Below are 23,321 nucleotides of genomic sequence, written 5' to 3' on the forward strand. Positions count from 1 at the left end.
CAACCGGGGGAAACGAAGGGAGGCTGAATCCTCAACACCCCCTGAAAAAAGGTCTTTATATCCGGTCTCAGAGCATTTTTATGTTGGAACCAGACTGAAAGAGCTGACCCCTGTACCCTTAAAGAGGACAGGCGTAGCCCTTTTTCCAGACCGCTTTGAAGAAAATCCAGCCCATACCAGGATTCTTGATACCTCTGCCAAGGCGGCCCGACTCCTCGGGCCCCCTTGATGATTTAAGTAGGCGACCGCGGTGCGATTGTCCGACTGTATCTGCACCGACCTGCCCTTTAAGATTTCCTGAGCCTGCACTAAAGCTTTGAATATAGCTCTTAGTTCCAGGATATTTATCGGTAGCCGGCTTTCCGTCACTGACCACTTTCCTTGGAAAGTGTGTGACCCCGTCATCGCCCCCCAACCTGGAAGACTGGCGTCGGTTTTGACTAATGTCCAATCCGACACCCAAAAGGGGCGACCCTGCCTGAGATGCTTTGTCTGCAGCCACCAGGTCAGGGACAACCGTACCTCTGGAGAGAGATGCAGCAGCTGGGACCTGATCGTGCGATGATCCTTGTTCCAGCGAGACAGAATGAATTGCTGCAGTGGTCTGGAGTGGAATTGAGCGTATTCCACCATCCTGAAGGTGGCCACCATCGACCCCAGGACCTGCATGGCTACTAGAACGGATATTTGCCTGTTGTGAAGCAACCTGCGTATTCGTGATTGTAGAGCAAGGATCTTCTCCTCCGGCAGATATATTCTCTGCACCACGGAGTCCAATCTCGCTCCCAAATGACACATCTGTTGTACTGGACAGGGTGACGACTTTTGCCAGTTTATGATCCAGCTGTGACTGTACAGACATGATACGGTCAGCCTCAAATGATCCTGTAACTGCTGTGGGGACTGCCCCAGCAACAGGAGGTCATCCAAGTAAGGCAAAATCCTGACGCCTTGGCATCTGAGGCATGCCATCATCACTGCCATCACCTTGGTGAATACCCGAGGGGCTGTGGACAGGCCAAACGGCAGGGCCTGGAACTGAAAATGTTCCTCCCCTACCGCAAAACGAAGACATTTTTGATGAGCCTGTGTGATTGGGATGTGAAGGTAGGCATCTTGTATGTCTAGGGACACCATATAGTCCCCCTGTTCCATTGCCAAGACAATCGATCGCAATGTTTCCATCCTGAACCCGGGGACTCGAACAAATTTGTTGAGCTCTCTCAGATTTAGAATAGGCGGGTATGACCCATTCAGTTTCAGAACCAAGAACAGATTGGCGTAAAAAAACCCTCAGAACTGGTTCTCTGGCACCGGAATCACTACTTCTGATGCTAGTAAGGCAAGAATAGCCTTCTGAAGGGCCAAAGCTCTTTCTGAACCCACCTGCGGGTTTACACAAAAGAACCTTTGAGGAGGAGTCCTCCAAATCGTCAGCGCGTACCCTCGGGAAACAACTCCCCAAACCCAGGCATCCTCCGTCATGAGGTTCCAGAGCTCTGAGAACCGAAGCAGTCTCCCCCCCACCCTGGGATCCCCCAGGGGGAGGCCCGTCCCGTCAGGCCACTGGTTTATCCTGGACCCTAGATCCTGGACGTTTGTTCTGCCAGGGCTTCCTGGGTCCTGCCTTTCTTGGTGGAAATTTCGCTGAGGGCTGACATTTGGCCTTGCCCTGCGGCCGAAACCCCCGAAAGGACGCCCTCCTCAATTTAGACGAGGTTGCTGATGGTAAACCTGCCGTCTTTGAGGCTGCCATGGAGGATACAATTTTGTCCAGTTCTGGACCAAAGAGCACACCTCCTGTGAATGGAAAGAATTCTAGGGCCTTTTTGGACCCGACATCTGCCCTCCAATCCTTCAACCAGAGGATCCTACGTGCCACTGAAACTTTAGAGGAAAGGATCCCTGCATCCAAGGCGGCATCACCCAAATAAGAGGCCCCTTCTCTAATAAAGGAGATCATATCCAGTTGCTCCTTAGAGGCATCTGGTAAAGACCGTTAGTGTTTTGGACCACTCCTCAATATAGCTCTTGCTACCCAGGCAGTGGCCATAGCTGGGCGGGTGGCCGTTCCTGCCAGCGAAAAAATTGATTTGAGACAAGACTCCAGTCTCCTATCCGTGGTTTCCTTCAGCGAAACTGCTGGGATTAGCAAAGTGGTACGTGTAATCAGCTGTGCCACATGCGCATCAACTGATGGTGGATTCTCCCACTTAGCACAGTCCTCTGCTGGGAAAGGATATAGAAGCGCCATTCTTTTAGAAGAATGGCTTATCTTATCCGGACGGACCCAGGCTTCCTCCATAAGTTCTGATAAATGTTCAGACTTTGGGAATTCTGCCTTAACCACTTTTTGGTGCTTGAACAGGGGGGCTTTCCTAAGCGGAAGATCCCCTTCCTCGATATTTAACACCGATTTTACAGCCCTTATCAGAAAAGGGACATTGGCTACTGGGAAATGATCATCACCCTCCTCGGAGCTAGACTCCTGCGAAAAGTCCTGTGCCTGTTCCTCCTCGGAGGAGGCACTCGAGTACTCACCCCTGTAAGGCGGTACATGGCGCCTAGATTTAGGCTGCTTTGGCTTGACAGCCTGAGGCTGAAAACCCCCCCCGAGGATGATGCCATAACCTTACCAGCACCAGGGTCCATCCAAGGCGGCCACATCATGGGCATAGGATGCATCTGCTGAGGCAAACCCCAAACCGGTGGTACTGGGGCAGCCAGCCGTTCCGCCACCTGAGCCATAACCTGAGAAAATGATGCCCAAGGAGGCTCAGGGCCTGAAATAGGCAAACTTAGTTGGCGTGGTGGCTGTCTGAAACAGTTCCCATAAAGCCCATTTTGTAGAAAGTCCTGTGGGGACAAACCTGCCTTGCAGGCTACACAGGATATCAGCAACGGGGCTCCCACTACCTGACCCTCAGACTCCTTAGACATAACACTGGTTCTGAGTGTCTACGTGCTACTTTCTACTCTCAACCCACACACCTGTAGTAAGGGAAGGGGAGAGACAGTGACAGTATACAGGAAATACAGTTCTTTTACAGAAGAAACAGTATCCATAAACAACAATCACGTCATGCATAAATACTCTGCGAGCCATATGCATATAAGCTCTCACTACCATAATCAGCCTCAGCTTAGGTAGGATAGAGCCCTGTAAAAACCTAGACCAGCAGTAGGCAAGGTATACAGGGAGACTGCCCAGCGTCCCTCTTGTAGGAGCAGCGTTCAGAGAGCAACTGACATACACTCTGGCTGCCCTATATGGAGACTGGGAGGAACAATCCACAATCAACTGTGCCAGAGGACTGATCTAGTGTGTGGATTGGGGGAGGGGCCGCCGGGGAAGCGTACCTCCCCTATGCTGCTTGGACCTGCCCGGTAAACTGACCTGGCCGCCGCCACAAGCCCTGGCTGGTCAGGAACATCAAATCCCCGGCGGTCTAGGCTAGGAGAACAAGCCGTATGCCTCCTGACTGCAGCGCGCCTCCGGCCAGTCTCACCGCCGGAGGCCGGACCGCCACGTGGTCCCGGCATCAGCGGCTGCCGCAACCACCTGCTTACCTGCTATCCCCTTGATCCGGTTGTGGTCCAGGGCCAGAAAGCCCCTGCCGAATCCCCTGCCAAGGACCTGCCGAGGCTAGCGGTGCGGCGCCGGAGGAGGTAGTTGCAGCGCGTGGCCGGTGCGCCTCCAATCAGGCGCGAGGCTGCTTCCAGGACAGCTCAGACCACCCGCTGAGATAGAGAGTAAAACTCTTTCTTTTTTTTTGTACTCGTCTGCAGGACTGCTCCAGCAGTCCCACTGTCTATGTGGTGAACACACCAAACAGGAAGAACTGGCTACCTGAGGCAGGAGGTGGGGTATATGAGGAGGAAACCCGGTGCATCCTGAGAGCAGAGAGCTCGTTTGTATTAACTGTTTGGTGACCGGGATTCATCCCCCAACGTAATGGCTGTGGACCCCATGGACCCCGAAGAAGAAAGTAGAGGTGTCAGGACTATGTACAGTATTGTGAGTTGGCAAATATGGCAACAAATATGCAAAGTTTTCCCTAAACGTTATCCTCTAATAAGTCATACATGTTGCCTACAGGTGTGTATGTGTACCCCACATAGGATTTATCTCACTGTTTCTGTTTATTATGGGGGGCTCCATGATTCTCTCTCTACATTCAGCAGAGCCAGATCTCCTCCATGGGTCAGAGAAGCATGTGATGAGCTACACCAATCAGAGCTCAGCACATGCCTCTCTGACCCCTTGCGGGGTCTCATGCATATTTGCCTACTCTCCCGGGACGGTCAGGAGCCTCCCAAAAAATCTTGTGGCGCTCCCAGAAGAGTGGCAAGACTCCCGCCAGTGCCACCCACACGCACCCCCCCTACGTTTGGTCCCCCCGCCATTCGCTCCCCCTTGCAATTGGCTGGTCCGGTGGAGCCGATGACGCGCTGAATTGCGTCATCGTGGCCCCGGCTGCACAATGCCAGTAATCTCGCCAGTGTGTAGTGGGGGCGTGGCCGCGATAGTGCAGTCACGCCCCCGCCCTCCTGCTGTGCTGATTGTCGGCAACCCTGGTCTCATGGGACTTACCCAGCAATGCACTGCGCTTGTGCACTCAGTGTACCCTGATACTCAGTCCCTACATGTTGTTGGCGCCTCTCTCAGATGTTTGGGTGGCAGTCACCTGCCCAGTTCCAGCACCTATGGCTGCAGCCGATTTTCTCAGTACTAAGACGCCCACTTGCAGAGTGTTGAGATGGTGCATTTCCATCTCGGAGTATCTGTAGACGCACCAATGGATGCACCATCGAAACTTGCACCAGTCCCATGGCAAGTGCAGTTTCTCCATTTGAGTATGAGCTCCTCTTTGAGCGGCTGTGCATCTTTGGACACAGCCTCATTTAGTGACACATCCGCGTCGGCTTAGCCTTCCCAGTTACCTCCCAGTATGCCCACATTCATTCTCATACACTGCGTCCGATTCTGTACTGCGCCTCTTAGCTGTAACAGTTGGGATGCAGGAGCTGTGTGCAGACTTACGTTTGCGTCATTGCCACTGTGTCCACCTCTGAGTCAGCTGCTGTTACTCAAAGTTTCCTCAGATCATACAATACACCATGTAGATTCTTATGGGTGCCAACTATAGTAAAGCTGTGATAGTAGCTTATGCCAATGATACATCAGGATTCAGAACAAAGGACATGGGATGGGGGTTCACAATTTCACTTTGTCATAGGAGAGACCCATAAAGAGCAACTATAGAACCCTCCTGGTGGCCTACACAAGAGATCCATTGTTTCAAAGACAATGGATTCTTCTCTTTCAACTAGTTTCATCATTGGGTTAAACAAAAATATATATTAAGTAAGAATAGGGTAATAGAGTGACCCCAGGTGTTCAAACCAAACTAAAATATGACTGAGAATGGAGTTTAAAATATATAGAACATCCAATTTATTAAAAACAATTCAGACAATAAAATTGCATATAGTAGTCGTTCAAATTATGAAAAAAAAAAATATTTATTTATAACATATAGCACAGGACAATATTGAAAAAAAAAAGGTATTATAACGTAATAACACCGCAACAGCAAGCAGTAGAAATTTAAATTAAATGAAAAAAAATATGACTTTTTTACTACTTAATTTTACAACATTACACAACTATCTCATAAAAGTGTGGACGTTTTGTATAGCAAATATGGAAGAGGGAAACACTGTTTTTTTTACAAGTGCACAGTGTGTTACCTTTGTCTAAGATATGTATGATATGACCATGTATGGAAAAGTATAGAATTTCTCAAGGTTATTACTTTACAGAAATGTATGTGCACTCACCAAATTATCCATCATTCTCATTAAGGCCTCAAACTCATGTTCCCCCAACCTGCTCTTCTGCATGGGTCCGAACATGCCTCCAGCCCAGCCGACTGTGCCCACCTCATGGGGGCGATACTTTTCCCGGTCCATCAAGATCAGGTTCTCAGGCCCTCCTGCACTTGGCACAGCTGAGACCTTAAACAAAAAGTACATGTTTGAAAACACCATTCATAGATTTACATAAAAAACAAAACAAGAAAAAAAACACCCCAATGATATGATTGACGAAGACAGGGGCTTTCCTGGTCCAGGCACCAGCAGCTCACGTCCGGGCATCAAACACAGTGCCCCAAGATATTCTGCAACTATTTTTTGTTTAAGTTAGTTAATATGATATTTTTATATACTGAAATTGTTGTGTGAGCGGTATAGCTATGGTGCATAAACATTTATTCTTCCATTAGTAGCAGTGATTGTGGTGAGCTAGATGATGGGGTTGAGTTAGGGCTCTTGTTCAGCAGTATGGAGGTCCCTGGGCAAGTTTAGAGCTCTTGCTCTGGGAAAGTTGATAGGTGTTTTCCCAGGGAACTGTGGCAGCTTGTATTAGGAATACTGGAATCCAAAGAAGTAAATTTGTGTATATACATTTTATATACCATATCGCTATGTAGGACTATTCCTAATTTTGTCATATTTTCCTATTAATTATCTTCTACATGCAGCATCTCTACATTGTATATCTAGGAATGGGTATGTAATTCCGGCTGTCGGTATGCCTCCTGTCAAAATACCGACAGCGGCATCCCGATGGTTGGTATCCCGACAGGGGTCAGTAAGTATACTTACCCTTCTCTCCCTACCCCTCCCTTCTTGTAGCCTAACCCTAACCCTCCCCACCCACCCCGCACCCTAACCCTCCCCGTTAGTGCCTAAACCTAAGTCTCCCCCCTTCGTGCCTAAACCTAACCCTCGCCCCTTAATGCATAACCCTAACCCCCCCCCCCAGTGGTGCCTAACCCTAACCCACCCCCCTAGGGGTGCCTAACCCTAACCTCGCCCCCCCAAAACCTAACGCTAACCCCGCTATGCAGCAAACCTCCCCCTCCACCCCCACGGCTAACACTAAGGGCTCCCCGGTCTTACCTCATTCGGGCTGGCGTCCTTCTGTGTTCCGGCATCAGGTTTAAGATAGGCGTCGGTATTTCGGCGCCTATCTTAAGTCCCTTGCCGATACTCCCCCATCGGGATTTAGAGTTGTGGCATCGCACCCGCCGGTCATAAAACTACATCCCTTATATCTAAAGTTAAAAGAGCTATACACATATACAATAATTCACAATTTGAGAAGAGTATATGGCTATAAATAATGGTGTCACAATATACTTTATAAGATTAAAGGTCAGTCCCATTGGGGCCCAAAGTGATAATCACTGTGACAAAGTGAATGAGTTAAAGAGGCAGTGCCCCTGTGTAGAAACAATCTAATGACAATTACCTATTTTATGGCCTAAAGGGTCCCTGAGGGGCAACTGGACAAAGTAAAAGGATCACCACAAAATGTACAGTGTTAAACAGACCAGAGAGTGGGACATGCATAATTCAGCACTACTGAGAACTAATGTTCTCCAATGTAGTGTCAGTCAGTGTAACACAAATCATTCTAGAAGAAATGGAAACGGATATGAAACTAATATATATTTAGTTTACACATTGGGATATACTTTATCCCAATGTGTAATAATGTATCCTGCATGATACATTATTTGAACAGTAACCCTGTAACTCCTTGTACCTGGACTTCACAGGCCGCCTGTAGGTGAAAGATTTTATAGAAAGCTTCTTCCACAGTATCACCCAGTGCAACTACCCCATGATTCCGCAGGATGAGAACCTGTGGGACAGTGAAAAACAAAGTGTAAGATACTTGGGGACAGTTTAAGGTTTCACAATACTGTAAGAATAGGGAATACACCAAATTCAATGATTAAAAATAGTGAGGTGTGTAAAACTTGTGGCACAACCTTGCACGTAGGTCCCAAGCACTTCTGCAGCTCGATCCTGTCCTTCTCTTCTTCCATGTCTCCATTGAAATCATAATACACCACCTCCCCAGCCAGCAAAGCATCATGGGAGATAGGTAGGAGGCCGCACTTCATGGCGGACACCTACAATAAAACAGAGCTGTCCGTTTAGTTGGAAAATCTGCAACTAACAAGATTTATTGTGTGATGGTAGGTGCCCTGCTCTGTCTGAGCACTATGTCCTATACTAGTGTTCATTCTAGCACCCTGCATCTGTCACAACCCAGTCAGTTCCTCTTACCTGCCTGTGGCATTGCTCTCAGCTCTGGTGCTTCAGCTAATGCAACAAACTGCTGAGATGCTAGAAGCACCAGAGCAGACAGCGACACCCCAGACAGGAAAGGGGAACAGCACAGGTTGTGACAGGGGCAGGGTGCTAGATTGAACACTATATACAGATACGTCATCCTGAGTGCTCTTACCGCCGTCGTGGCTGCTGTGTGCAGCTGGATGATACATTTCACATCCGGTCTGGCAGAGTAGATTGCTGAGTGCAGGCTGAAGTCACTGGTTTCCACCTCAAAGCTGGTGCTGCCCACCTCCACCATCTCCCCCAGGATATTTACCTTTACCTGTGAGAGACATTGCACAAGACCCTTTAGCTGGGATGAAGAGATAAATAAACAAATGTGAAATGTGTGATGTCTTGTCTGTCGCCTAGATGTAAAGGAAATGGCTTGTAAAGGTTCCACCTGTGTTTTTATGTTTTGGGGGCTTACTCTACTAATATCTACCAACACCTCCCTGACCTGCCCATGGTCTGATTACTACGATATTGGGCCTTCTTAGCCCTTGAAGCTACTAGGAGGCCAGTGAGAAATATTATCTGTTCCCTGCTTAAATCACAAAAAAAGCAAATCTGGTATACTTGTGAATGTGTGCAAGTGTGCCTAATTCAGGTCTTCGCACTCTACGGCGCACTTTGAGGTCCTTAAACCTGCTGAAGCATTTGTGGTCTGGAAAATGTGCATGGTTTGAAAAAGTTAAAAGGTCAAAAACAAAGTCCATTTTCCAACACTCTAGAATGTCTCCTAAAACTAGTGTGCGGAGAGGTGGAACTAACTGAAAAGGTGCACTGTGAAAAAGTCACAGAAAGATCTCTTGAATCCTATGAAGCATTTGGCACAGTTGTCCTGGGAACGGTAATCTCCACCTAAGTGCAATTAGAAGGTGTAAAATGTGTCCCATTAATGCATCGGAGGGTGCCCAATTTTAATCTGCTGAAAACTGTTGCAAAGCTTACGTTTTTTTGCAGAGTGAAAATTTTTGTGCACCTGCAAAACAAGGGAAAATGTGGCCTCACTACCGCCCAATGAAATCTCTTTTGCACTCCTCTACAAAACTAGGCGCAGATCTATAACTAGTCTGTATTCTGCAAAAAGCACCATTGCTACACTCAGCTAAAACCGAGGCTGCACTAAACAAGGATATTCAGCCACAACCTCATGTGTTTTGTGCTAAGTAACCTTCTAATGGAAGTGGACTGTAACGTTTATACAAATGGACATGCTCCAGTGCAGCAAAGTGCCTCTTTCCTTTGGAAGCCAATGATAAAATGAGATGTGGAATTAAACAGAATATTTGAAAACTGGCTGAAAAGATCTACTGATCTGTACTCACTAGGACTGAAGCAGTCACTTCATTACAAGCCACTCCACGCGGGCTGAATAAGAAATGATCCTGTTCTTTATTCACTCTTATCTGAAAGCAGAATATTAGCAATATGATAAAGTAACATGGAACAGCTGAGATGATGTGTACTGTGCTGTATATAATTATAATATATACAGGTTAAGAACATTTAGTCTAATATTCAGGATATTTTATCAAGCGGAGGACTACTGGAGGTGTTTACAATAGTAACCAATCAGATTCTAGCTATCATTTCATAGCATGTACTAGATAATAGCTAGAATTTGATTAGTTGCTTTGGGGAACACCTCCAATTATCCTCTTTAGAAGGTTTGACATGATTTTTCTATAATACTTAGACATAGGTGGGCTATTTAATAAAACTGTTCACACTTACTTAAAATGTTTGGATTAACTTTAATTGTACAAAGCCTACAAAAACACTCAGGTTTTTGGCTTTAGGGGTATATTTATTAACAGGTGAGGAGCCCTTTGTCGACAAAAACAAGTACGTGCACTGGCGATAGGGCTCATTATCGCTTCACTTTCCCATAAAACGAAACATACGTGCGCAAATGTAGCCATGTGATGTCACAGAAGTGACAGCTTTGCACTTTTGCTGCTCAGTCTTTTAACTAGTTTGCGGTCAATACAAGGACAGAGTACGATGTAGACAGATGTTACTTACAGAAGCAAAAGTGCCACTGAGTTGGGCCCATCCATAGAGGTCTAGTAGTCTGTAGACACTGGCGAGTTTGCATCTCATTAGCCTCTCGCCCTTCGCCAGAGGTATTGAGTCACTGCAATGAAGGTCATTGATAGGAGCCACCATGGATGAGTCTAAAAGACAGAGCATCAGCCTGTTAAAGCGTATATGACCGGAAGTTTTCTGTTGCGCAATGTAACTTTACTGCTGTTTTAGTTACTAATAAAGTTAGTAGAATTTATTTTTAAAACCCTGAATTTGTTCCAGCAATTGAAAAAAATACAAATATTAATGAACAAAACCACATTTTACACACTGATAGAAGGCAAAATAGATATAATAAAAGGAGGACGGAGCAGAAATAAAATAAAGAACCCTCCAAATGACATTGCTATGAAGCATGAACCAGTGACAACCCTGATGCAGTATTTCAGTGATGTCATCGGCTCCTAGTGATTTGATAGGCTGCACACAGTTTGCATTTAATACTCAGCAACTTTGTAATAACAAAACCCACATACATTGTTGATTTTGATATCAAGAATTGGAGCCAGTGATTAAGGGTCCTAATTATAATTAGAGATCTGATAGCGGTTATAGGTCTAATTATTTTATCACCATTTATTGCAGTGAAAAAAAAAAAATCAGTTATTGCCACAATTTAACAACAAAAACAAATATCACAATGGCTGAGTAATACATAATTGCGCTGGCGATACTTGCCTGAGTGTAAGGATTAACTTACTGCTGTCTACATACCAGCAGTGGTCATATTTACAGGGCACATTCACATGTCCTGACATCAGCTCACTTGGAGCTTATGAGCTGATTCAGACCCGTTCGCTAGGATGCGTTCGCTCGTAGCTGGCAGATTTTCTCATTCTGCGCATGTGTACGCATTGCGTGCACGTGCGTGAACCAGTGCGAGAGAACAGGAAGCGTTCGCACAGACAGCCCAGCAGGGTGAGTGACAGGAGAAGCCGTTTGTGGGTGGTGACAGGGGCTGGACATTATAAGCCGGGGGGTGGAGGTGCGAACGCAGGCGTGCCTGAGCGTCTTAACGCCATTTCAGGGCCGTACATAATTAGCAGGCAGCGTCATAGTAAACGTCACCTGGTTGAATTTCACACTGAAGTGATCGCAGTGCTTGCGGTAGGGTATGGTCTGCCTCAAGCGCTGGATCGCATCCGATGGTGCCCGATGTACCGATGGTTGCATACACTTCCTGGAGATGACGTGCGTAAGTGGGCATCTTAAGACAGGCTGGTTGGCGTCTGCATACACAAAGTGATCGCACGCCAAGACATAGTGGGCATGCTTATGCCTTGCCCGGAGATCGCCTGCCTTGCTGGGTGTTTGCCAGATTTGCATACGCTGGGTGCGAGCATACGCATCTAGCAAGCGAGTCTGAATGAGCCCCTTTGGTGCCTAAATAAGTCAAGTCCTGGCCTCACTTTGGCACCTATTATGTGCATTTAATGGGTGCTTTGTCTGCACTGTGATATTTGTTGCTGCTCTCATTAGATTACTGCCTTTTTAACTCCGCCTGTTTCTGATCTGGCCTTTACCATATGATTTTGTAAATGTCTTGATTGATTTAATTGACTTTGCTTGTCTGACTACATTTACCAGTCCTGTCTGACGGCTACACATACTGGTCAGTAACTATAATTTCATGCTGAAGACCTGGGAAAATCAAGCACAAGTGAACATATTGAGCTCTATTGGAATGGCGCCTGCTAAACAAGGCTGCTAGAGAATTCACAGGCTGTATCCTCAGTTGAAACACTGTTTCAACCCATAAAATAGTTCCATAGTGAGTAAGCAGCAGGCTCCCAGGAGAAATAAGAAAGGATGTGAGGAATAACTTATTTCAAAACACTAACAAATCATATTTGCCCTTTACATTTTGTGACCGTAAGAAGAATTACACCTTGCTGCCCATAGTAATATAATTTTCAGCAAATTATTGAACACTGGGTGAGATCTGCTGTCCAGGCAATAGGAGAGAGCGGGGGCACGTACTGACTGGACAGGAGGGGAAGACAGATGGTGCCGTGCTGGCCATGAAGTCAGCGATTTGCCTGAGAGCCCAGATATTGGAAGAGTTGTTTCCTTTCTTCATCTGCTCCTGGATGAGACTTTCCAGTTCTTCCCTGAAAGACTGACAGACAAGACGACCCAAGTCACTCAAAGCATAACACTGCAGTAAGGAGGTGGCTGAATGGCTGGTCACATGGATTGAAAATATTTAGCAACAATCAAAATACAACAGAAAGTTACCAGTGTAAAATGACCTCATGCACTGCCAGCACAATGTCTGGTATAGAGATTACTGGGGATATGTATCAAACCTACTAGAGAGGACAAGTGGAGAAGTTACCCATAGCAACCAATGTGATTATAGCTTTCATTTTAAAGATTGTACTGGGCAAATGATCGTTAGAAGCGGATTGGTTGCTATGGGAAACTTCTCTACTTGTCCTTACATCATAACAAGTATAATAAAAATAAAAAATAAATAGACAATGAACAATTTCTGTGACTTAGGGACCATTATGGTATGTCCACACACAGCAGAAGCCTCCTTACTCACCGGGCTCTGTAGGATCATGGTGACTCGTTTCTTCTGATCCATGACATTGAAGTCCTGCCGGAGGTCAGCCGCCATATTTCGAACTCGCATGTATTCAGGGTCATTTTCCGTAAATCGGTCAAAGTATCTCTGTCCATTCGGGGGAGGGGAGGACACAGGCTCGGGCGTAGTTTGACTACTCATCTTTGTGATTTAACTCCGGCTTGGCCGCACATCAGTTCTGTGGATTGGAAAGAAGGTTGATATAGAAGTGACATTGTTATTAATATTTACAAGAACTGAAATATGAAAAATAACTGTATAAAGTGAAGAGGTGAACGCTGAACTGAAGGGAAGATCTAGGTGTAAAAGGACAATTGATATCGGTCCTCTCATACAGTTAGTGCTATTACTGAGTGTAGTCACCAAAGCACCATAAACAAGCACCCTTGCAGTGGCAAATGCAGGATTTCTAGAGGGGGGTTTCCAAATGCTTGATTCTAGAGCGAGTGTGGCCAGTCCATGAAGAGGGCAGAATTAGTACTTAAACAGCTTTAATATGTGTCAAACAGTGTATTGTGTGTAATAATTCTGGCACATACAGGACCAGTTATCACAATAAGCCATTAGATGCGGGAGCAGGTCATCCTGTCTGAGCTGGATGTTTTTATTTTAGATGTGGGCACCATTCCTGACTATTGGAGCAAGTTCAGGAGCCTGGAGGAGCAGCAGAAGGACCTAGCACTGCCCTGGACACATATGTACATATTGGGCTCTATAGCAGTGCATCCCTAACAGTACATGTTTTCCAGATCTCCTAGTTGGTGCACAGGTTATTTATCATTGGCTGATAAATGTTAAAAGATCCACAGGTGGTACTAATTATTTCATTTGTGATACTGAGAATAAAATGTGGCACTAGTAAACTTCTATTATATTACTATTTATATTGTGGTCATGGGTGTTTGCTGGGGAGGGGGGTTTCCAGGCAGATGGAAACCCCCCTGTGTTTGCCTATGCCCTTGGCTGAGGCCTGAATTCAAGGAAATCAGGTCCTTAATTCACAGTGAAAAGTTAATAGAGGGTATGAAGGGAAGGGGCTCCACTTAGTTTCAGCTGTGATAGAGTTAAATAAAACTTCTTTGTTAGGTGTAAATTCCCTTGATAATGCTGTGTTAAGGCAGTGGCGTGTAAGACCATTAAAGCGATTAGCCATTTTAAGTCGGTTAATGAGACTTAGATGTAAGAAAGTGACTGTAGGGTTTAATCTAGATGCTGGGAATAAAGCTGAAACTGAAGAAGTGCTACAACATTAAAAGGTCTGTATCAGGTGAGGGGTGCCCCCGTCAGCAGAGATGTATGCCTTTAATGTATGCCTTGATGCATGGCAAGTACACGGTGTGCAGTGTAGCAACTAAAAAGTGTGTACGTGGCGGTAAATGATGCGACATGAACAGAACAAGCCAGATGTGCTGCCAACTGCTCCTGCAAACTCCTGCAGCACAATTTTCATGTCATGCCCATATGAAAAATTAGTCGGTAGAAGGGATTTATGATAATAAGTAGTACATTTAATGGATGCTGGCCAAATGTCTTTATTTTTTTTTTACCTTGGCCCCTACTTAACAAAGCCTCATCTGTGACTTCCACGGGATCCGGTCTAAAGATCTACAGTAAAAAGGTAGACAATGTCTAGATAGACACCAGATGTTAGACAGTAAATAGGTCGACAGGGACAAAAGGTCGACACACTAAAGGTCGACATGTAAGAATGTTGAATTGTACAAATGGTCGACATGGTCAAAAGGTCAACATGCAAATGGTCGATGCATGATTTTTTTATTTTTTTTTAGGGTTAGGGCTAGGCACTTACCCAGACAGTTATTGGTAGGCACCGGGAGGGAGTGTTAGGGTATTACCGGAGGGTGAGGCACTAGATGGGAGGGTTAGGGTCAGGCACCTACCCCAACTGTTAAGCACCAGGAGGGAGGGTTAGGGTGAAGATTAGGGTCGACCTTTTGTCCCCGTTGACTGATCTGGTGTCTATCTAGACATTGTCTACCTTTTTACTGTAGATCTTTCAATCCACATCCAATTCCACAGACCTTGATGGTCCCAAATGCCACAGTGCTCCCGCAGTATAAAATAAATAATTGCATTCTACCAACAAATAACAATGATAAAAGACATTCCAATGCTGACAGGCATATATGCCCTAACAGACCTGCTCCCCATTCACAGCACACAAGTACAGGTAAATAAACTTTAAATAATAAAAATAAATAGACAAATAGATCAATCTGCTATGGTCTTGTCTGTCCTGACTCTGTCAAGCACAGTGGGAGCTACCGTTGGGGCTGGAGTGAAGGAATATTGGGGACTAAAGGGCGAGGCTGGTAGCCGAGAACCAGTTTGCGCAGTCAGGGTAAATGTATATATGCAATTGTCACAATCTGTAAGACTGTAACTTGAAAGGACAGACTGCTACCATTGCTATTCTTCTCTCTGGGGCCTGAGCCTTTCTGGCTTTTTCACAAATGTACAATGGCTTATACAGTCTGCCACCAATGTTTACCAGAGAAATAAGACATTTGCAACGTCCCAATCATTTAAAAAAACGAACAAAATGAAACAATTAAGCACAATTGGTCTGGTCTTCAGGCAGGTGCGTACATGTCAGCAGAATTCTGATAAAATCAGAATATACATTAAATGCTGCCACACACAGCTACAAACACCACAAAGTATTATACACATTCTAACATATGGAGTGTTAGCGTAGTTTATGGGCATTTGGAATTCTTAAGGACCACAAGCTGGCATGAAGATGTAAGTCTACAGCATACTGGTAGGCAGATCACAGGCATCACTAGCTGGGTGAAGGAGTACAGTGCAAATATCCTAAATCCAATATGGTGAATGTATGAACGTGATTTGTAAATCAATCTAAATTAATGGCAAATTTGGAGACATTCCTTCCTTTGCAGAGGGGGTTTATGAGAGTACAAAAGGCTGTTTATCAGGAGAGGGCATGAGCGGGATTGTCTGCACTGCCACCTAATGGACAATCATATAATCTCCAGCATTGCGGCTTATGATTGGCCCTGCTGTTCACAACTACAGTAGAATTGTTATACTAACTATGGAGCCGTGGGAAGCCCCAGGAGCTGAGGAGGACCAGGTCATCCATAGGTGGGTATACAGTTTTAAGGGTTATTATTTTAACCATATTATTACCCAAGTTGTTATCTGAGTTACCCTAGGACTTCCTTGCCATGCACTATTGGGATGAAATTCCCCTCCACCAGTGAAGGCCCAGTAGGTCACAGCAGAGCACGGTTCCTGACTGTGGCAGCAGCCTTAAGTTGGAGCCAAAACTCCTTTGTGAACTCTAAACTGCATCAGGGACTCCAAGGGTGAAGAGAAAGCATATAGATGATGGAATGAACAGCAATGCAAGTATAGGAATGAAACACATGAACAGAACAATGCCCTTAGTCCCCTAACATTAACAATGTGAAGTGGCATGATAAACAAATGCTAAAATAATGACCTGGGGCACAGTGTTTGAGATTCAGAGTCGGCATATTGTTTTATGATGAGTTTTAACCTCACTGAGGCAAGAATGATTCGTTACTGAGATTGGAAGAATATCTCTTTTGGCCTTGAAGACAACAGCGGTGTACTGGATATGGCAATAAGGTGCCAGGTACTATGAATCATCAGACGACTTGCCACAGAACTCTGAATACGGAGTTACATAAACGAGTGTTAGATGGCATGGGATTACGTTTGTCTCATTCTGTAGTGCTGTTGGCTATCATAAAATGTAATAACAAATGCTAATAACTAACTCAGGAGCTCAATAATGACAACACGGGAGACGCTTAGTCGGCTCACCTCCCCATTGTGGGACCCGGGTCTCTGTTGGAAATTAAACGTACTTTTTGGTTTCGATATCAATCCTTATTGCAAAGAACAAATACTGCCCCTCCCCCCACCCTTTCATACACTACAATATTAAACCTAGCATGTTTGCACTGTATCTTAGCTATAGTGTTCTAATGTCATGTTTACCTGAGCAGTTTCAATTGTCAGCTTGTACTGAGAGTACCTTAGTAACCTAGGTTGACATGCTCTATAATGTTATACAGTGCTAAGCTTATGATATTGCTGCAATACACATTTAAGTATTACACTATGACACATCAGATGCTTCGCAATATGTTACTGTATAAAAGGCTAAGGTTTTGTATACTGAGGCCAATACAAGAACACAGTACATTAACACATAGTCTTGTGCTCAGGGGCTGGTACAGGGCATACCGACCCTGTTATGGCACTGTGGGTCTCTACCCCTCTCTCTCTTCCATCTCTCTCCGGCTCTTCCTTCCTTCCTTCTCTCTTTCCCCGTTCATCCCATCTCTCTCCCCATGTTTCTCTCATCTCTCTCCTCCTCTTACTCACATCTTTCTCTACCCCCCTCCTCAAATCCCTTTCCTATTCAATCCTCCAATCACTCTCTCCTTTTTCTCCAATCTCTCTCTCTATTCCTCTACCTGACAACTTTATCTCCCACTTTTCCTACCATTTATCTCTCCCTCTACCTCCAATATTATGTTATATAATAAATATATATACCATATAGCAGAGTGTTTCAGAAGTTCTGTTCCATGCAGTAATTTTCATTACCGCATTGCAAGTTTGGGAGTAATTATGTCACAGCCACATTAAAAATTGCATTTGTTGATAAATATACCCTATTGTATTAATCAATAGTGTCCCTGTAAGATGGCCGGCCTTAAAGCTCAGACACTCCTGCTGCCACGAGTTTCCCATACCCCATTCTCCCGGCAGTGACTTTCAATAGAAGAGTGTCAGGTACTGGAATATGTATTTCACATCTTTTGTTTTTTACTAGTGCCAACAGGAAAAATAGCTATTAATATTAATATTAGCATTTATTTATAAGGCGCCACAAATTTCCTCAGCGCCATACACAGCAAGATACAGATAGTGTAAACAGAAATAAACTAACATAGGCATAGTTGCAGGGTAAACCATACCCTTTTTACAATGACATGAAAATCCCAGGTTTTGGCACGTGAACGCGCGTCAACATGGGATTTTTGCCAGTGGTAACGGCTCAACGGAGATCCAGTGACCCGGGAATCCAACACAAGAAGCTTGCAGGGTTGGACACAGGTCGTTCCCGTGTGATGGTCGTGACTGATTGGCCGGCTTCAGTGGTGCTTGAAAATTACATAATCTCCAAGCGTCCACTGCAATGCCGGAAGACTCGGGACACTGCAGACCCGGGTCCAGTGTGAACTGCGCCAACCCGGGAATAAACAGGGTCAGCGGCGCAGTATGAAAGGGGCCTGATCCAGGTTGGAAACATCTTCCAAATCCGGATCAGACCTGGGACTTTGGTGTAAAAGGGGTATAAGAGAGCCTAGGGGGAACGGATGAAACATTCTAATAGTTAAGGTAGAGTCATGAGGGTATGGGGGAGAAAGAGAGGCTAAGGGATGAAGTTGGGAGTATCAGTGCACTTTAAAAGCACAAAAAGGAGACTTTTTTTTTTTTTTTTAGATGTGTGTATCAGAATTATTTAATGTAGAGTAATCAATTATGGAAACATGCCATTGTCTGCAAGGAATATAGTTCACTTGTTATTTCATTTACAGATGAATAAGGTGCTTTTGAAATCATCTTGGACTCATCTATCAGTTAAAATCATGAGAGCGTGTTCCATAGAAACCTGCAAACAGAGGATCACAACTATGCTCAGAACAGAAGGTGAATGAATGCCAGGGGAGAGCTGGAATCAGCAATGGTTAATGGTGAACTAGCACCAGCTCATCTTCCCTCCCATCCTGCTTGTGTGTTCTCATGCAGTTCTGGTATTATGGAAGGCTTTCCACAACAACAGTAACTTGCTCCTCTCTGTCGTACATTATAATGTACCATTAACTAGGAACATCACATCCTCTAGCTATAATTTTTCAACACACAGGGATTCAGAGAAATAAATAGCTGACATTTTATTCAAATATTCTTTCACTGGCAAACCTGTGGTCACGACTACTTCATTGTATTAGTCATGACACATCATGCATTCACTGCTGAAACGTATAATGAGAGTCGATGTAACCTCCCTCCCAACACTTTACATCTGTGCACATCACTTTGGCCCTTTCTGGTCCATGCACTTAGCACAATGACGAGTCCACCCTCCCTGCTCCATTAGAATGGTCTGCGGAGAGGATTAGTGCTGTCAGATTAGTCTGTTGTCCTAGAACTGCACGGCCACATGCCATTAAAATGCACGCCTCAGCACATCAAAATTATACTATAAATCTAACGCTGAGCAACTGGCACCAGGTTATGAGCTGTGCTGAATGTGCTGTCTGCACAGCGGACAGGAAATTAACCCTTTTCACGACAGATATTGTGCACACACAACGGTTTCCCAATTTAAAGGCTCTTATGATTGTTGGATATTGGTAACAAAGAAATCTATGAACAAATGAAGACTGGGCTGTGCACTTTTAATTCAGCTTTATACTAAATCGAAACAATTTTAGCATTTTTTGTGCCGAAGACGTCTCTATTTTGGGTGTAATAATTGTATTATTGATGGCAGCCCGGCTGTGGACCCTTTGGGAGTGGCGTAGTGTGACATCTCGAGAACAGGTAGCGCATAAATGGCAACTCATCTGTGCCGATTTCCCAGAGGGGCGTCTCCCTGTGGTAACCATCGGCCAACTGCGTGCGGCATGGACACTGCATCCTGAATCAGGCCCCATATAAATTCTTGTTTATTGGCAAATTAAATGACTGATCTCAGCTAGCAGTGCCTTCCCAACACAGTAGTGTATTCCCCTCACATTTAATACAACATCAAATAACTCCAAGTAAAATCTCTCACTTTAGAAGAGATAACAGTACTGGAAATCAGCCATAATGGGTCCATCACATGGGGCCTGATTCAGATGTGGACGCTAATGCAATCGTAGCTGTGATCCCGTACATGGCTGCTGTGCGAAAATATGCCAGTGCTGTAGGTGGCTGGAAATGTATTGAGGCGCCCACCGGTGGCTTCGCAGATCTAAGCAACTGCGCACAAACACGCAGCGGTGGTCACAGACAGGGCCGGCTCCAGGAGTTGGAGAACCCTGTGCTGGCTCTCTCTGGTGCGCCTCTGAATCTTGCGTGGCGCAGCCGTGAGCATCCGAAAAGTGGGGCGTGGCCTAATTACCATAGGCCACGCCTCCTATGTGAAGTTATTTGGAGGCATGCCATCCAAACAACGTCAGGCTGGGGGGGGAGCCTCACTAGCTGGGCTTCCCCCAGCCCTCTCCCATCACTAAATGGATGCCGCGCGCATGCGTGCAGCATCCATTCAGACTCTGGCAGCGCCGTGGCGGTCCCCAACCTCCCGATTTGACCACCCGCGGGCCACTTCGCCCCACGGGTGGGACAGTACTGTCCCGCTGAAATCGGGATGTTGGGGAGGGTTGCGCCCTCTATGGGTGGCGCCCCTGTTCGACCGCTCTGGTCGAACACCCCTAGAGCCGGCCCTGGTCGCAGACCCTTCAATAATTGACCCTCTGAGTAACCCTATGATGGCGCAGAGTGGCCGTGGGAACAAAGACTCTGGCACCAAGTTTTTAGCTTACAGGATCACAGTAGTATGCTGAGACACACCCCAAAAATGACCGAGACACGCCTGAGTTTTTACCGCCACTCCCACGTCAAACACTTGGCAATGGCGCTTGCAGTGATGGTTTCTTTGCAAAGGTACCTTTGTGCGTGCACAGTACAACCACAGCCTGAATCAGGCTCATATTACATTACAATCAAATTATTCTAGTTTGGCTCAGATATCACGTCCTTCCAGTCTCAATGGTGTATTTCCTTTAAATGTAATAAACCATCAAATAACAACTTCAATAAAATCTCTCACACATAGGTCCTCAGATGGATGTCCCGGGACGAAAGATAATATATTTTGTTGAGGAGAGCGATCCGCGCTGTACCCTCACAGCTGCTGTCGTCCACACAATAACAGAGGTGTACTACCGGGCACACATGACCTTCGACCCAAATGTACTACTGTGCATGAGCACCATTACAACACGTCCCTATAGTGAGGACGTGCCCCTGAGTGTATCCCAAGAGAAGACAGTGCCATAGACACCGCTGGGTACATCTAAAGCCAATGTGTCACCACTTCTTTCTACATGGTGTATTCCACTACCAGGGCCGCAGCTAGGGTAGTGCGGCCGGTGCCATCGCACAGGGCACCACAGGTCAGGGGCCTGTCAAATTTCTGTTTATTATCATTCTCACTTATAGCTTCCTCTTATTTCATCCCCAGCATCTCCTGGCCTCCCCTATCCCTTCCCTGGCCCTTCCCCATGAGGTAATTCCCCTTTTTTGGGTGCATCATGTCCCTTTGAAAAATGAGGGGGCACCAATGCTCTTTCTGGCACAGGGCACCAAAAAGTCTAGCTACGGCTCTGTCCACTACCACCACTGCATGTATCTGTGCGTGCTCCAACCCACCACATGCCACGTGTATTAGCCCACTCCTGGCTGGATCTGTCTTATACTGCATGTTCCTGCGCTGTTCTGCATTAACTATGTGTTGTCTCACATTCTACTGTTCTACCTGGTTAACAAAACAATCTCTGATTAAGCTATTCATTGTGGGGACTAACATTCATCACACACCACTGATACCTATCAACATAAGGTTATGCCAATAGGTTATGGGCCCAGGGCACCAACGAGGGAAGAATATTTTTACCAAGAACACAGCTGTAACAACACTGAATAAAAAGATCTAAATTAAAAAAACTTTATTCATACCGTGTGTGAAAATGTACAGCGTAAATGCATGTATGGAATTCGACAAGCTAACGGGTTCAGAGATATGCTACATTGAATTTTACCATGCAGATGCAATTGAAGTGGAAAAAATTGTGTAAAATCACTAGCGATACCGGTGATAATACCAATCCTGATGAAGTGGGAACCATAGATCTATATGGAGATCAGCACATGTATTCCATTATTCATATGCAGTTGACGGCACACAAATGTGAGTAGCATTACAGACGTCTTACAAAGACAAAGCTTTAATAAGAAAAACCAACCTGAGACAGACTCTGTGCCTGATTTAGAGTTGTACACTATGCCGAAAACGTTGAAAAGTTTCACTGCGCACATGGCTGTAGGGGTTTGCAAAGGGAGGCTGAATCATGGGCATGTTATGGGAGTTCCAAGGGTTTGTCTGCTATCATGGTTGCATTCCAAATCACAGAACCACAGTCTCAGAGGCCATTTTAGAAATTTTTAGAAAGTTGACCCAGAAACTGCACAGCCTAGGACTTATTTGAGGAATGTGCGTCTGATGGTGGTAGTGTGTTCTCAACCCCCAGAGGATCTGCATACAACGCAGATATGGGAAGTGGGTGTAGCAACATTTGCTCAGTCTGTCACACACTATTTCAGGTGAGGAGTCTGGGCCTGATTCAGACCCGCTCGTGAGCGCTGAGCGCTCGCAAGCAGGTCGATGTTGCCCAGGAGGCCACTCCAAAAAGTAAGAGGGACAGCCCTGATTCAGAGCGAGGCTCTGTCAGAATCCGGCTCTGAATCAGGGCCTCTGTTAGCAGGCATTAGCATATTATTGCACATAAATTGTGAATTCACAGCATCAAATGCACAAGCGTACATAAATATAGATAAGATGCTGTCTATGTCAGCAAATAACTTCAGTAGGCATCCAAATAAAGGATGCAGAGGTTGCAATGGCGACGCTGCAAAACCTTACGCCAGCGTATGATTTTCTAGTAGTAGATTTGGAATCATGCACTGCCAAGCTATTAAAAATTGAGATTACAAGGGCCAAGCTACTGCAATTTCAAGACTGTTGAAACCAATGATAAGAATTCTACTGTCAAAGGGCACAAAACCCAAAAGGCCCAAATATAAGTGCTTCAAGTGTCACAAGATGGGACATAAGGCCTCACAATGCAAGTGAACCAACTGGTAATTCGTCATGCAAGCATGCCACAAAAAATAAGTCAGCGTTGAATGTAACCAACTGCAAAGATTGCTGGTACATCGACTTTGAACCAACTCTCATTACAGCTGAACATCTGGTGGGTCCTAAGTCATTAAATTTGTGTGACCCTGTAAACATCAGAGGTATAGGAGATAAAGGACTTGATTCAGCACCCGTCCGCTGCGGGAATATGCTAGTCAATGCATATGCACGGAGACAGCAGCACAAGATGCAGACACCCAGCCCTATATTAAGCTGCACATCTCTCTTTACTCAAAGCCTGAACAGTATGCAAGATAGCGTAAACATCGGTAACATCGTGAACCATTGACCACATTTGCATAATAGTGGTTGACCAGACCTCACGCAGGATCTTGGCAACTTCCTATGTGCACGGAGTCTCATCACTGTGTCCATCACTAC

General features: G+C 45.5%; 1 protein-coding gene across 4 annotated transcripts in view; it reads right to left on the reverse strand.

Annotated features, from left to right (window-relative positions):
• The window catches only part of ADD2 (adducin 2), a 91,232-nt gene that overhangs the window by 18,306 nt on the left and 49,605 nt on the right, over positions 1 to 23,321 (reverse strand). For all 4 annotated transcript variants that reach the window (XM_088470835.1, XM_088470837.1, XM_088470834.1 and 1 more), the window contains exons 2-9: positions 12,842 to 13,061; positions 12,271 to 12,409; positions 10,228 to 10,379; positions 9,528 to 9,608; positions 8,330 to 8,479; positions 7,848 to 7,991; positions 7,619 to 7,717; positions 5,845 to 6,021 (exon numbers count right to left, since the gene is read on the reverse strand). In XM_088470835.1, coding sequence (XP_088326961.1) covers positions 5,845 to 6,021; positions 7,619 to 7,717; positions 7,848 to 7,991; positions 8,330 to 8,479; positions 9,528 to 9,608; positions 10,228 to 10,379; positions 12,271 to 12,409; positions 12,842 to 13,024 — 1,125 coding nt within the window. In that variant the 5' untranslated portion in view covers positions 13,025 to 13,061. The remainder of the gene's footprint in view (positions 1 to 5,844; positions 6,022 to 7,618; positions 7,718 to 7,847; positions 7,992 to 8,329; positions 8,480 to 9,527; positions 9,609 to 10,227; positions 10,380 to 12,270; positions 12,410 to 12,841; positions 13,062 to 23,321) is intronic.

The sequence above is a fragment of the Taudactylus pleione genome, unplaced genomic scaffold (genome assembly GCF_031769625.1).
Source record: "Taudactylus pleione unplaced genomic scaffold, aTauple2 ptg000105l, whole genome shotgun sequence".
Lineage (NCBI taxonomy): Eukaryota > Metazoa > Chordata > Amphibia > Anura > Myobatrachidae > Taudactylus > Taudactylus pleione.